The 15,046-nt window shown below is 53.3% G+C and overlaps 4 protein-coding genes across 4 annotated transcripts; 1 reads left to right on the forward strand and 3 right to left on the reverse strand.

Moving 5' to 3' along the window:
- Positions 1-6,177: 6,177 nt before the first annotated feature.
- On the reverse strand, positions 6,178-7,164 carry GGS23DRAFT_61878 (uncharacterized protein). The gene has a single exon (XM_051520957.1). It carries the CDS (start codon positions 6,845-6,847, stop codon positions 6,350-6,352), a length of 498 nt encoding a protein of 165 aa, XP_051371982.1. The 5' UTR covers positions 6,848-7,164; the 3' UTR covers positions 6,178-6,349.
- Positions 7,165-8,042: 878 nt separating this feature from the next.
- GGS23DRAFT_569039 (uncharacterized protein) lies at positions 8,043-8,869 on the reverse strand. The gene has a single exon (XM_051516432.1). The coding sequence runs from the start codon at positions 8,603-8,605 to the stop codon at positions 8,312-8,314; it is 294 nt and encodes a 97-aa protein (XP_051371983.1). The 5' UTR covers positions 8,606-8,869; the 3' UTR covers positions 8,043-8,311.
- Positions 8,870-10,680: 1,811 nt separating this feature from the next.
- Positions 10,681-11,557, reverse strand: GGS23DRAFT_569040 (uncharacterized protein). Its single transcript, XM_051516433.1, has 2 exons — positions 11,038-11,557; positions 10,681-10,951 (listed from the first exon to the last, which is right to left on the reverse strand). The coding sequence occupies exons 1-2, from the start codon at positions 11,359-11,361 to the stop codon at positions 10,904-10,906; spliced, it is 372 nt and encodes a 123-aa protein (XP_051371984.1). The 5' UTR covers positions 11,362-11,557; the 3' UTR covers positions 10,681-10,903.
- A 2,123-nt stretch (positions 11,558-13,680) lies between these two features.
- GGS23DRAFT_569042 (uncharacterized protein) lies at positions 13,681-14,901 on the forward strand. The gene is made up of 3 exons (XM_051516434.1): positions 13,681-13,722; positions 13,813-14,352; positions 14,442-14,901. Exons 2-3 carry the CDS (start codon positions 13,840-13,842, stop codon positions 14,547-14,549), a joined length of 621 nt encoding a protein of 206 aa, XP_051371985.1. The 5' UTR covers positions 13,681-13,722; positions 13,813-13,839; the 3' UTR covers positions 14,550-14,901.
- The last annotated feature ends 145 nt before the right edge of the window (positions 14,902-15,046 follow it).

The following is a 15,046-nucleotide window of genomic DNA, read 5'->3' on the forward strand; positions in this document are numbered from 1 at the left end:
AGTCGCCTGCTTCTACCATCGAGATTCCCACATACCAGGCTAGCTCGGTTGCGGCGGAAGAGTCGCCTATCTCCTCTGCTGTAGAGTCCCCCGCTACGTATCCGGTCGAGTCGCCTTCTAGCACCCAGCTGCCGACGTCCGCTCCGGCCGAGAATCCCACTTATGCCGCGAGCTCGCCTTCCGGCGGCGATTCGTCTACGTCTTCGGCTGCAGCGGAGTCGCCTGCTACCTACTCGGCAGTACCGCCCTCTAGCAGCGCTACCTCGGCCGTCTCTCCCGCCCAGGGCACTACGTACCCGGCCAATTCTCCGTCCTCTAGCTACTCGCCCACATCTTCGGTCGAAAGCTCTGCTGCTACTCAAGCTAGCAGCCAACTCTCGAGCAGCGATTCTCCCACGTCTTCTGCTGGAGGATATTCCACGTATCCGCTTAGCTCGCCTTCCGCGGATTCTTTCTCTGCATCTTCTACCGTAGAGTCCGCTGCCGTGTCTTCGACGGGCTCTTCTAGTATCTACTCGTCCCTGGATAGCTCTTCCCCTGTCTCTTCCGTGGGTGGCTATCCGACATCCCCGGGCGTGTCGTCATCCGTCGCCGTCTCTTCGGCTACTTCCTCCATCGTCGAATCTGCCTCTACCGGCACTGCCTCGAGCGTGTTGGCAAGTGGCATTGTAGGTTCCTCTTCGGCCGAGTCGTCTGCTTCTGTCGTCGGTTCGCCTTCATCGTACGCGGCAACTCAGCCAGCACCGTCGTCCGCGACAGTATCGGCGGAGGCTTCATCCGCGAGTACTTCCAGCGGATATCCAGCCAGCTCCGCAAGTAGCGGCGGCTATCCCGCTAGTTCGCCCGCTAGCAGTTACTCGGCGAGCTCGCAAACTAGCAGCCAGGGTATCTTGAGCAGCTTGAGCTCGTACCTTCTTGGGTCTACCAGCAGCACGGCCAGCCAACCTGGCTCTAGTGCCGTGAGCGTGCCCACGTACTCTGCGTCGCAGCCGACCGAGTCTGGTCCTACTCTGGTGGCCAGCTCAAGCAGCGCGGCAGTTAGCGCGAGCGTTCCCGCCAGCTCGCCGGGATCGAGTTCTGGTTATGCGGCTTCGTCCGTCTCCCAAACCGAGTCTGCGCCAGTAAGCGCATCCAGCAGTGCCACGGAGGCCTTTTCGTATTCGGCCTCCTCTGGCAGCGTTGCTTCTAGCGAAGGAACCGCGCCAGCCTCTTCCAGTGCCGCGAACACCGCTAGCAGCGTGGCTCAACCTGGCTCTTACTCAGCCTCGGGTCCTTCTTCGGCGTCGACGTCTACGGTATCGGAATCTGTCGGCTCGGCATCCGTGGTACAGGCATCTACAGCCTCGACACCTTCGGCGCCAAGTTCTGCCGTTGAGAGCGGAATTCCATACTCGACTAGCGAAATTCCCGCCGTTAGCTCGTCTTCATTAGCGATCCCAAGCACATATAGCGCTAGCAGCGAGGTTATATCATCTGTGCTGTCTACCGTCTACTCCACGAACGTTATCACTATCACTTCGTGTCCCCCTTCCGTGACGAACTGCCCGGTGGGCCAAGTTTCAACGCAGACGGTGTCTCTGTCCACCACTCTGTCCCCTATCACGCAGACTATTGTCGACGGCACGACCTATGGCGGATCGGTGGTAGCGGAGAGTAGCTCGTCGGTCCCTATTTACTCGTACCCGACAGCGGGCTCCCAGTCAAGCTCGAGCGCGTCGGCTTCGGTTTCTAGCCTCGCTAGCTCATATCCCATTAGCAATAGCTCATACCCTACCAGCAGTGCCAGCTCATATCCCGCCAGCAGCAGCTCATACCCCGTCAGCGGTTCGCAACTCGCTACCAGTTCGTACCTTAGCGGAAGCAGCTCAGTGGACGCAGTAGGAACCTCTTACCCGGTTTCAAGCCCCGGCAGTTCGTCGGCCGTGAGTAGCAGCTCGGCCGTCTCGGCGGGGTCTTCTTACCCAGTGTATAGCTCTAGCAGCGTCTCGCCCGCAAGCAGCAGCTCGGCTGGCTCGGTATCTTCGTATCCGGTGTCCAGCTCTAGCACGATTTCCGCCGCAAGCAGCGGCTTGGTAAGCTCGGTACCCTCCTATTTCATAACTACCTCCGGCAGCTCCAGCTCCTATCCTGCGAGCAGCAGCTCTGAGAGCAGCAGTCCGGCGTCCTCGGCAGCCAGTTCTTCGGCACTTAGTTCTTCGGTGCTCAGCAGCTCTAGCGGTGTCCCGCAGAGCTCCAGCCTGCCCGTTACTGTTACCTACAGCAGCTACTCGGCGACGTCAACACCGCCTGCTTCTACGCCGGCATCTAGCTCCGTACCTCAGTTGACTACGTCAACGGTGTACTCGACGAACATCTATACCGTTACTTCTTGTGCACCCGGTGTCACGAACTGCCCCACCGGCCAGGTCACGACAGACATCGTCTCGCTCTACACAACCGTCTGCCCGGTCGCCGAATCTGAGAGCACGATTCAGGCGTCCGCCTCGGCGCCTCCGGTCCTGACAGAGACGAGTGTACCGGCTCCGACGGTGTCGTCGTATTCCGTGCAGAATCTTACGATTTCCACGGCCTCGGTTGCGATTAGCAGCGGCAGCAGCGTGAGCGCGTCGAGCTACCCTGTCGAGTCGTCGCAATACGCCACTTCGATCGCGACGTACAGCAACAGCAACACCCCGAGCAGCCCCGCGTCCTCCTCTGCCGTCGTCTCGACCAGTTACTACACGGTGTCTAGCCCTATCGCGAGCGGCTCCGAGTCTTTCTCCGTCGTCGTCTCTACTAGCTACTTCACGGTGTCCACACCCGCGGCGAGCTCGGAGGAAAGCAAGACGTCGTCGACCCCGGTCGTCTCGGCCTCGACGTCCGTCGTCGTAGCGAGCTCCGCTCCTGCTCCGAGGTTAGTTCCCCCTTCTCTCCTCTTCCCCATCTTCTCTTGTTCGCCTGCTCAACTTTTCTTGCCCAAGTCCTTCTCGTACGACTGTGATCAGCGAGCTGACGGTGATTCCTGTGGCTAGCTACCCCATCTCCAGCACCTCGTCGGCGGCCGCCGCGACGCAGGAGACTTATCCTGCGCAACCCGAGACGTACCCGACCCAACAGTCCTATGCGACCCAAGAGACGTACCCGGCTCAGGAGTCGTACCCGACCCAGCCATCTTCCCCTGCGCAAGAGTCCTCCTCTCCCGCGCAGGAGACATACATCACCCAAGCGTCCTCCTACCAGACGTACCCGGCTCAGGGGTCATACCCGACCCAGCCACCATCTGCCCCTACGCAAGAGACCTCTCCCGCACAGGAGACATACACCACCCAGGTGTCCTCCTACCAGACCCAGGAGACGTACCCGGCCCAGCAACAGACCTACCAAACGGGCGAAACCCCGGCCGCCTCGCCCTCTCCGTCCTCCCCCGCGGCACAAGCCCCGTCCGAGTCCGTGACCTACCAGATCCGCGTGTCTTCGTACCCGACCTCGAGCCCGGAGCCGGAGACGGAGCAGGCGTCGACGACGACAGCGGCGGTGACGTCGGTGCGCACCGTGTACGAGACGCGGACGCCGGCGGCGACGACGGTAACGGCGCCGCGCCCAGCGGGGAGCGGCAACGCGGGCGACAACGAGGAGGCGGCGGCGTGCCCGCCGGACAGCGAGGAGGAGGCGGGGAAGGCGTGCGAGTGCCCGCCGCCGCCGCCGCCGCAGACCGTCTACGTGACGGTGACGCACACGAGCACGGTCGAGCCGCCGTACGCGACGGGCGGCGGGGCCTACGGCACGGGCGCGGGCACGGGCACGGCGCCGCTGGCGACGTACCCGACGGCGGCGACGCGCAGGTGGTTCAGGCGCGGGGGTAGCGAGTAGGCGCGGGGATGGCTCGATCTGATCTGATCTGATCTCATCTCGTCGGATAGGATCGGGTCGGTTTCGGGAGGTTCGGGCGGTTCGAGGTGGCAGAGAGGAGAAATGGTGGTGTGATGTTGCTGGCTGTGGAGGTGAAGTGAGAGGCAAGGGTTGGATTGCGTGGGGGACGGGAGCGGGAGGGAGATGGGAAGGGAGAGGGACGGGACGGGAGACAGCCGGTGCTTCCGATTCCTACGCCGCGGTACCTAGGTACCTCCCCCCCTTTTTTTCTCTCTCGTCATTCCTCGGTGCGAATTTCTTTTGTTGTTCTCTTCTTGGGGTCGATTTGGCTTATATTATACACGTATACACGCATCACCTTGGAAATCTTGGGGCTTTCTTGTACATTATTTGCCTACCTCTTACGCTAGGGATCGGTGCATTTTTCTTTTCTTTCTCTTCTTTCGAGTCCGCGTGTCCTAGAGGGACACATGACTAGGTTACCTGGATGGTTGGAGACGGGGTCGTGGCCTAGGGTGGGAATTACTAAAATACACAGAGGAGTTTTACCGTTCGATTCATTCTCTCGCTCTTGGAGTTCGTGATTATTACCAGCGGTATTGCATGATGGGCGGATGTTGGGGGGAGATAGTTCTGTCACCGATAACGACCTGCCTACTTGGCTGTTACTTGGCTCTGCTCAGATAACCTGAGCTTCCTGCAACCATGGGATGTTGTAAACTGCCGACGAACGGCATTGGATTCCCCCCTAGGGTCGTTCATGGCATTCCTCCAGGTGATGCTACCTTACAGGTCAGATTCTTAATTCCCCACGAATTCCCTGTCCGCCAACCACATTCTGCGTGCACGCATGTACTCTCCCCGTAGCAAAAGCAGCGTGATCTGCGACAGCTTGACTCAGCTTCTCGTCGCGAATAGCAGGCTGACACTTGAAGCTGTCAGCTGTCTAGAGCTCTAGAGCTGGCTGCCGAGCACTGCTAACCGATAAGCCCGTCGCATTGGAGGTTAGCATGCCGCGCGTGCGCATCATCTCGATTAATGCGATGGGGGAGGGCGATGCTTTTTTTTTTTCAAAGGTAGGTTGCCTAGTTGTCTGCGTGGACTACGCCGCGTAGGATTGCGATGGATACTCAGTATAGGGATGCATCTGCATCCATATTGTGGTATGTAGATACGTCCATACAGACTGAGCATTCCCTAAAATGTTAGGTGACAGGCGGCGAGAGAACGAGAGGCTGCAATGCAGCAGCATTCTTCGACGTGTCCGGTATTATTATCTCTTCCTCGCAGAGGGCAGTGGGCCGTTGGGCGTGGATCTATGAGTAGGAAGCAGAGCTAGCAGCGGCGGGCGATTAATGATCGATACGAGACGACACGATGGACGACGCGCAACATGTTTGAGACTTTGGCCGATGGCCTCAACCGATCTAGACTGGAGGTCGCGCCACGCCAGAGCGATGTGACGATACGACGGCTCTGCATGCTCCGTACCTAAGGAACGCGCCCTGGTCGAGGCCGAACGATGAACCCAGCCAGGGCCTGGGTTCGGTACCTGGCGGTAATGACGACGTCGCAGCGAGGCCCGTACTATGAGCTGAGTCAGGTCATGGCGAGTAAGTAGCGCGCAGCACCTCCAGGGGACAGACCGGCGCGTCCAGCCAGCCGCCAGCGGCAGCAGGCGGCAGCCATTCGCAGGTGGAAATCCCCTGACGCTGCGACGCGGGAGTGCATAACACGCACAACTGGCACAATGTCACGCACAACCGACGCACAAATAATCTAACAGCGCCTCGAATGCGACTTGGACTCCGACGGCCGCGATGGCCGATGGTGGGCGGCCCATGCCGATCATACGATTTCCAAGACCCCGCTGGGTGCGATGGGCTTGGAAAACATGCCATCTTCAGCCCACTTCCTGCCCAGAGCACGGGAGGGCATTGTCTAGTGACTTCAAGAGACTAGGAAGTTATCGGACGAGACGAGAATCGCTCGGTCTTCGAAGCTTGGTCGAGATACGGTCACTCGGCCGGGTTCGTCGCTACTACGGAACAGGTAGGGGGTACGGCCACGGGGGGCGAGGACCTCTTGGCTCCTCGCGATCTGGTTATATATCTACAGCCAGCTCGAAGCCGGAAGAGGAGGAAAAGAGAGACTAAGCTCAGCCAGTCAACCAACCAACCAATCTTTCTTCTCGTCGCCTCGTAAGCAACGAAACCACCAACAGCTATACTACGTAGCAACACAGCTATATACCAGCCCAAAGCAGCCAATCAGCACCGTTCAGTTCGACGGACGCTAGCCATCTATCTACGCCAACACCTTCATCCTCAACACCAACCTCGACACCAACATCCGTCAACATGGCGCAAAAAACCAACATGCAAATCAACACCTCCCAGACCCAGCCCATCCCCATCCCCGGTCACGGCAAGAGGGTCGTCATCCCCCTAGACATGACACAATCGCCCGTGTCCGACGCTGGGAGCGATGCCTCCAGCTACTACGAGTCGGCCCTCGACGAGGACGACGCCGCCTTCGACAACATCCACGTGCCTTCCCACCACCGGAGAAACGCGCTGAGCTTCGAGAACGGCTTCGAGTTCCCCGTCTTCCTCCATAGGCGGATGTGAAGAGCCCGGGCCGTTCTGGAGCAGCACAAGCACAAGAAGAGGCATGAGTGACGAGGACCTCCGGCTGCCTCGTCGCAGATAGCGGCGGTAGAGAGAACGATGTGTGCGAACACCACGAGACGAGAAATAGAACCCCCCAAAAAACACGGGATCACGACGACGACGGCATCATCACCATCATCAACGCACCGATGATGGCGATTATTATTACCACTATTATCACGGTGATGCATCGGCTTCCGATCCCACTGTACTATCACCCCTCTGCAAAAAACCACACACACACACCAACACAACCAAGTACTTGTCGGCGGCCTGGCGCCGGTCCGATGGGACGGGCAGAAGACCAACTGGATGAGATGATACATGTTCACTGGGATTTTGGGCACGGCGTTTTGGAGGGAAAATAGGGGACCGCCACGGGTGATACCGGCGTGTCAGGGAACAAATGGGCAATGGAGAAGGGCGTTTTATATTTTTATTTTTTGTTGCTGGCTGGGCGTACTTACTACTTTGTGCGGCCCCCATCTACTGCTGCTTACCTAAGCGCAGAGCGGGCCCCGGGTTTGGAGGGAACAGTTGCGTGTCGCGTAACGAGCGACGTGTTTATAGTGTAGAATCAATTATTGAACATATTACTGTATATGCGTCTATATATAACTACTTGATATTTGCGCCTCGCCGAGTGTCGTCGAAGAGGCTGTGCATGTGGTGCTGGTTCTGAGGCTCTTAATCGGGGTCTCTGGCACGCTTGGATGCGGGCCAACGAGATTTGGTCTCGCTCGGCTGTCTGAAGCTCCTCGCAGCCGAAGGCAGGAGGCCTTTTGATGAAAAGGATGTTGGTGGAATGCTTACTACATACTTCTTTGGTCTAGTTTACATAATGATCTTGTGTATGCATAACTCACCCTGCAGGGAAGAGTGAGAGAACCCGAGCTAAAATGTGGTCGCAGAGAGCTTTCGGGGTTGTCAAGTACGAAGCTGGGCGCCGTTGTACGTAGATGGTATCTTCCATTATTAAGTGAATCGTAACAGCAAGTCAGACGATGATGCAGAGCATTGTCCAGCCTAGGATCAGTCAGGTCCATCTGCACCGAAATGGGTCTCGGCAGCTGGATCGTGGCGCCCATGCTGACGGTTTGCGGCGCCGACTTCTTCACAGCTAAATTGCTCGTAACCTTCTTTTGGTTGGGGATGGTAATTCGGTGGGTAGTCAGGGTTTTTTTTCATCAGGCACATTAGCAAGAGGCCCCCTATTATGGCGTATTTTCCGGCCTCAATCGGCAGTCGATAGGCGGACACTGGTAGCGAAAGCATTCCAAGCAGCCATTCTTTCTTAGCGGGAATGAGAATATTACCTCGTGTTAGATATTATAAGAAGGAAACTGCCCCGGCCGAAGGTGGCTTTGTCATCTAAGGGTCCTGGCAGAATCCCCATGCTGAGAAAGTAATCCATACTTGATTCATCCCACCAGTCCACTCCCCTATCCGAAATGTCGAAAAGATTACGCATAAACTATCAGTATATGCCCATAGATGAGCTGAAATAATGAAGACTACCAAGTAGCGCTGCTAGGAATCGAACCTGTCCTCCGTTGAGTAACCCATTCATCTCCCATATTCCCCAATCGTATGGCGAGATACGGAGAGCGCGACCAGTCCTCCAGATTAGAAAAATAATGGCTACATCCAGTGGGAGCCGTGGCTAGAAGGAAATCCCCTTCGAGGAATGTACCGCACTCGCAAAAAGGTTTCATCATGCTTCTTGTTACCAGAGGTAACAGCGAGAATCAAAATTGTCCGAAATCCATGCATCGCCTTCCTTCACTCTCCTATAAGGTGACTAGTTCGGTTTGAACAGCCGCCCGCAGCACCCCCAAATCGTTGCTGCCACTGTAAATATTGTGATACTCATTGTGCTCGCACCGATGCTGGTGCGTTCGGTCGGCATGGCTTTGAGCTTGCCTCCTCTCCCTCTGAGCTAACTCGAGAACCCTAATGAACACATCCCATGCAAGCCACAATTCTGCTGTCCACGCTTCCAATATTCGCTCGGGTAGTTGTCTCGCAAGCTCGAGGGGTTCTGATGGAACGTGCGTACATTCCATCTGCGCATCGTTTCCCATGAGAGCTGTGACCGAGATGTCCGCCTTGTCGAGTGGATTCGCACCGCTTGCGAGTAAAGAAACCAGACAAGCCAATGCTCCAAGCAGATTCTCGCCGTGACACCCTCTGTAGGCCGGGTAGAAAGCCACGAGAACAAGGGAATGAAGCGGTCGAAGTTGCCGTTTGTAACTACAGTTCCCGCATGTCCTCACGAAGAGGCCACTAGGGGTGTTTATGTCGGGTGCGTGGTGGTTGCTGAAGATGGTAGTGATACAATGACAAACCGCCTGTACGGATGTCCCATCTCCCGCAAATATCGACTTCCTCTCCGGGGAATTGCCCCATCTTTGTCCAATGGTTGTCGACCATGGAGGGAGTACAATTTGTGTGGCGTATTCATTGGTGTAAAGATTCCGAATCGAGTTCTGTTGCGGTAGTTTCCATACCAGTACAGAAACAATAGAACAACACGACTTCGCCCCATCTAAGTAGCTGGCCGCGAGGTGAAATGGGTGTAACCGAGTAAGATCAAGTTCCTCAATTGATTCGTTGAGGATTTTAACAATTATTCTTCACAGCAGTTCCTCATTTCGAGACTGGTCAGCTGCAGTCGGGTAAAGTAATATCATGTCAAACGACTGCTTTTCCTGGGGAGATCTCTAAAGCTGCCCGTGGATCTGGCTGAAGCTAAACAAGATTAAAAAACTGATCGGGCAGCACACCTGTAGATAGCAAGCAAATATCTGTGCTGCGAGACCTTCGATGGCACAGGCTGCAAGATTCGGTTCTTTCATCCAGCAAGTACTAGATAGCTCACCTACCTTGATAGAATGGGAGGTACTTGCCCACTTACTTCATCGGTCACAATGTTCACTTTACGCTTCGGGTAGGTGGTTCTTCGCCGGAAATGTGCGTGCGAAATCGACACGTAAGTCGGTGTTGGGCAAGTCATGATTGACTTCAACGTTCGTTCGTGCCGGGGTTGATAAGGGCACACGGTGCCGTTTCCTGGGTGGCAGTTACAAATGTCTGCAAACGAATCCCTTCTTGCTGAGAATATTTCTTGGCCTCCAGACTATGAGTGCCTAGCCGATGATGTCCTTCGCAATTCACTTTGCTGGCTAACGGGATCCTTCGATGGTTTTAGTCGGCAACTGCATGCATCATCTATGTACTTGGCAATGCCATCCATCCACGGCATAGTTTTTGGAACGATCACATTTCTTGAAACTTACCAAGGTGTGAATTACCTGTGCATGAAATCGGAATCCTCTTGAGTACTCGGCACTATATTCTGCCTCAGCTTTGGGGGACTTATCCGTGCATATCACATCTCACTTGTTCCACGAATCTAGAAGTACAATGCTGTTCTCTATGTTGTTCCTTCTCTACCAACCTGGATGTCAAGGCTATTGTTCCCTCGCTTCACCTACATTACTTCTTTCCGAGGCTGTCAAGATCATGCTAGGGAGTAACCCCCGACAGGCCATGTAATCGCCAGTCCGTCTCTGGTGCCTCTTCCCTACGCTGCAGGCCGACTCATATGCTCGTGGCATTTACTCCTTCCCCAATCTCAACCTCATGATTCATTCGCCATGGTATAATAAGCTCGCGAGAGGCTCCAATGTCTTGTTTTTTCTTCTCCTTCTCTCCTCACCAAGCCGTCCTGCACTCAGCGATACGCTTCAAATCATGAATTACTTACATCTCTTCCTTTCCTTTTGCCCGCGCCCCCTCAGTTGCATTCTCCGCTGGGTGGTCGTGCCAGTTATCCGGTACATTCTTGTTCAAGAGCTCCAAGGCATCGCCGAGGAGGGTGAACCTGATGGCTTAGCCTTCAGACACGTGTACGCCATTCAGATTGTTGCAGACATCATGGTCGATGTTCTCCGCGCCTGGTCTCAGCGTCTTCTGATGACAAACAACGGATAACCGCCAGGCTATTGGGTGCAGGCCTAGGCCTTAGGCACCACGGGAATTTTTGGAACCTTTGCAGGCTCGTCTTGCTTCTCTTTAGCCATGCCCCTGGTATTACACTACCTCCAGGCGGAACATGGCACGTCTGTTTTTCACTGGTCGAAATCACACTTCTTCCGGGTAGAACACACATCTTTTTTTCATTGCACGCCCGGGTTGATCCCGGGCTGCGAAGAAGAATTGCTGGTGTCATCGCCACGAGGACCACTCCCATTACTATGTCTATTGCCTTCTACCAAGAGGAGTCAGGCAGGCTTGCATCTTCTCACTCCCTCTCTCCCTTTACCGAAGAGACTAAAACTCTCATGCAACCTCCATCTCACAACTTGCGAAAAAAATCATCAAGGTCTGCTGTCCATCTTCCTATTGCGCGGAAAAAATCGTCGCATCTGAAAGTAGATTAGCACATTATTCATGAGGATCTGGCGTTCGGTTTCGACAGGCGTACCAAGCAAAAGAAAATCCAATAAAATACCGACGCGAAGGCAGCTGCAGTCTTCAGCCTCTGAATCTCGGCCCCCCAAGCTCCACGGTCGACCAAGACCAAGATCAAAATCGACATCCACATCCATGCGAGCCATAAGAAGAAGCAGGCCTCGGCGCCCTGTCTAGAAGATGCGTCGGAAGAAAAAAAGCCAACTGGGGGTGGGATGTGTAGAATATAGGTTTGGAAGTAGAAGCCTTTCGAGCCAACGGCCTTGATCCAGGGTCTATTGTGGTCATAAACAGGGTCGACAACCAACTCGAAAGCCCACCAGGACAAATATGTAAGGATTTCGATTTGCTGAGTTCGTTCCATTGCGAAATAGGGTAGAGTTGGTGAGATATTTCGGTATTGTGATGACAAATGGTGCTTTTGAAAACCTCAACATCAAGAGCAGTGAGAAATCAATCGTAGGATGAGAGAGGCACCTGCAACGGGTTTTTATGCTGCCATGTTTTCCATAAGGTTTAACACGTAAGCTAAGCCACTCTACGGACTACCTAGATTAAGCGTTACTTAGTTATTAATAATTAAAGCTATTTATATTATTAAAATTCATTCAAGCCTTTTAATTATAGAGTTGAAACCTTAATATAGTTGTCCTTTTACGTTTTTTATTTTTAGGTATCTTCATCGTCATTTTAATTTCTCTAGGTACCTCCTCGTTGCTTGCTTGCCTCGTCCTTATAAACGAAGCGCTCTTTTAGTAAAAAACATACTTTTTAACACCTTTTAATAACGCTCCTATTAATTTTAGCTTTAAGATACTTTATACGGATTATTATAAACGTCTTCTGTTACGTAGATCGGGAGAGCTACGTAGGCACTGAGGTTGCTTCTAAGAGCAACGGAATGTGGGAAGAAGAAGGTAAATTAACTGACTATCTAAGAAGGAAGGAAATGAATAAAGGGGATGCGAGCTGCCTATATATACACAATAGGGAGCTGCAAGCTAGGTTAGGTAAGCGAGTAACCAGAGAAGAAGTAGGGAGCCATGTATAGGTGGCTCTCTACGTGACATCTTCTTATTCCCTAAGCGATTTATAAGCCCGATCGTTTTACGAAGGAGTATCGTTTTAAATACTGAACAGGAGCAGCGTAGGCACGCTGTTGGGAACCTGTATAGCAATGGCTATCCAACTGCCAATAACTGGCCCAGTGCCGATCGAACTAGATTATAGCTATAAATAGCTGTAATTAGTTGATCGGCTAGCTGAAACGGTAGCTGGAAAGGAAAAACGAGAAAAGGGAGGCTAGAAGGATGTTGAAGGCATGTTGAGAAAACGAGTGAATTGCTATTATATCACGGCTCAAGGACAGACAAATCTCATGGAAAAAGCTCGATTCTCCTAGGTTCTCTAACGAAGCTAAGGCTAAAGGCTAAAGCTAAAGGCTCTACGGAAGCTTATGGAAGCTAGCCGACTTATCATCTTGACTCATCGCCTCTTATCTTATCACGACATGTTACATTACGCTTTTACGGTACGTAGGCATATAAGGGCTGGCTCAATTGCTACGTGACAAGTAGGATGGACTCACAATCATTCTAAGGCTGCGATGAGTGGTCACGAGGAGGGGCCGTACCAAAGGGAGAGTTCTTACGCCTTGAGAACGGTATTCGCAATAGGTTCATGCCACGGTCAGTACGGCTTCAACATATCAATATGACACCGTATCCACGTGCAAAACGTACACTACGGGATTGCTATGATGAATTATGCCCCTCACCTTGCGACAAGCAGCTCAATGGCCTTAGGTGCTGACTTTAGACGTATGCCCTATCGAGGACAGGTCTTCTCTTCCTCCTCCTATAGCTTTGCCCTTATGTCACGAAGCCCCTATGAGTCTATACCCCATAAGTCGTAGACTGTAATAAGCGCTTAGGCTTTAGGTAACACTTTACTCTACACCTCTCATCTAACGATCAGCTCTTGGAACCTCGCCATAATCTTCAGTTTTAAGGATCCCTTCTTCTAATTAGGTTAGCATTCCGTAGCAAGGAAGAACAGGGGAGGGAAGCTGTCTGCGGAACCGGACTGAAGAAACAGCCACAGCTGCCAACGGCTACTCTAGATGCCGATCAGCAAGAACAGCAGCTGCAACAGCTGTTACTAGTAATTGCCAGCTGTAAGGCGGCAACTAGGTGAAAAAAGGAACCACACAAGTAGCAAGCAGTGGATAGTCAGTTGTGCTATGTTGTGATGCTTGGAAATGTTCATGAGATATAGAAATGAACATGTGTGGCTAATAACGTGTGGAATCCTACAAGGAGTGAACCTGCCGCACGCGCCGTTGCAATATTATGGTAATACAGTACCTATGTGTACCCACGATTAATTGGAGGATAGCAAGAAGGCCTAACACTACTGTTCATGAAGGGGGGACTTATCAAAGGGAAGGGAAGCTTATGTTGTATATTGCATATGAGAATTCTAGTTATCAGCGTTAAGTACTTTTTAATACTATATATATGAAAGGCTACGTTACTCCTGTTAATGTCTCCTAGGTGATTATCTCTTGGTTGTAACTTTTGTAAAGTCTTAGGGATAACAGGCAATGAATTAACAAACCTACAAATTCACCTTGGTATTCTGCCCCCCCACCCCCCCCCACAGCTCCATGTTTGTTTTTTTCGTCATCAGAGCACGCCTGAAGAGCTACTGTGAGAGAAACGCCGTAAGATCCCCATCGTATCCTCTTCCAACTGTTCTTGACACCTGCTCCCATCGGTGTGATTCAGACATTACTGATGTAAACCCCAAACAGAAACTGAACCCCGCTTTCTGGAGAGCCATGCCCGAACGTCCCCTTAAACGTCCCCGGGAGTATCACCCCCCGGAGGGGGAGGGCCAGCAGGAAGCCTCAGCGGCCGATTCTGGCCCCGAAACCCAGCAGGAGTCAACTGCTCGCGAAGCTGCCCGCATGACTTCCTACTGGCTGGTCCACGACTCCTTGCTGGATACCTTGAAGGACCGGCTGGGCGAGGCCTGTCTGGACCAGCAGCGTGTCGAAAGCCTCTGGCACAACTACCTTGCCGAGTCCGCCGCGAAGCAGCACCCCATCGGCACCAAGATGGAGCAGGAAATCGTAGCTTCCATCGTGGAGCAAGAGCTCATCCTCGAGCACCGCATGGACTCCATACACCGACAACAGGCCGTCGTCCGAGCCCTCCTATGGGCGCACGAGCAGTCCATATTGAAGCTCAGAAATGACGCCTTCGCCGAAGGGCTGGACGTCATGGGGCGGATTCAGCTTCTGCTATATATCCTCGACTGCGTCGAATGGATGCGACAGCAAGTATACTTCGTAAGGCAGACCTGCCCCCCCCCCCTAGCCCCAACATCCATAACTCTTTACAGGACATCTATTCTAATGTATCTCTGAAAATATTCTAGTTCATGACCAAGGTGGTACTCATCCCGATCATCGGCTGCCTCATCATCTTCGCCTTCCTCATCTACACATCTTACGAGGGCGTTTTCCGAACTCTTTGGTGGGATTAAACAAGGGGGGGCTCTTAGGGAGGGAAAGGTGAGGGCGGTGGAGAGACGTCGCCCGTATATGCGAAGGTACCGGAACGTAGTAGACAAGCATAGTAAGAGAGTTCGGCGAGACGAAAGTTGCGAAAGCTGTGTTTCGACCGCGCCGAATAGTGAGGGTGCTTGATGCGGACGGGTAACGGCAATTCCGAGGCAGACGTGTACCCTCTTCTAATATTTTCAACTGTTCTCCCGGTTCCCCCATGCTTTCAGCCAACTGACGGGCTGCCTTGGCCTGTTTCTCGCGCGCAAATGTGCCGCTATCCTTGGGATGCTGCGTGTACTGCTCCGAGCCCCCCAGTTGCCTCTGTAATGCCTCTGATGCGAGTTCCTTATTCCCGTTGTCTTAAAAAAGGGCGGGACTACTTCTTTGCTCAGCGCTCAAAAGAGTTTAGGGTATAAGGTCCGATAAAACATGGCAATTAGCTGAGAATGGTGCCGTAGTAGTTCGGCAATCGGTA

This window comes from Durotheca rogersii, assembly GCF_024521655.1.
Source record: "Durotheca rogersii strain YMJ 92031201 chromosome Unknown GGS23scaffold_10, whole genome shotgun sequence".
Taxonomy (NCBI): Eukaryota; Fungi; Ascomycota; class Sordariomycetes; order Xylariales; family Xylariaceae; genus Durotheca; species Durotheca rogersii.

Coding starts and splice junctions, on each gene's coding strand:
- GGS23DRAFT_61878 (XM_051520957.1), bottom strand. CDS start 6,847: ATGTATCATCTCATCCAGTTGGTCTTCTGCCCGTCCCATCGGACCGGC.
- GGS23DRAFT_569039 (XM_051516432.1), bottom strand. CDS start 8,605: ATGGGAAACGATGCGCAGATGGAATGTACGCACGTTCCATCAGAACCC.
- GGS23DRAFT_569040 (XM_051516433.1), bottom strand. CDS start 11,361: ATGGAACGAACTCAGCAAATCGAAATCCTTACATATTTGTCCTGGTGG. Junction 10,952..11,037: donor CTGCAGCTGCCTTCGCGTCG/GTATTTTATTGG, acceptor ATCTACTTTCAG/ATGCGACGATTTTTTCCGCG.
- GGS23DRAFT_569042 (XM_051516434.1), top strand. CDS start 13,840: ATGCCCGAACGTCCCCTTAAACGTCCCCGGGAGTATCACCCCCCGGAG. Junction 14,353..14,441: donor TGCGACAGCAAGTATACTTC/GTAAGGCAGACC, acceptor AAAATATTCTAG/TTCATGACCAAGGTGGTACT.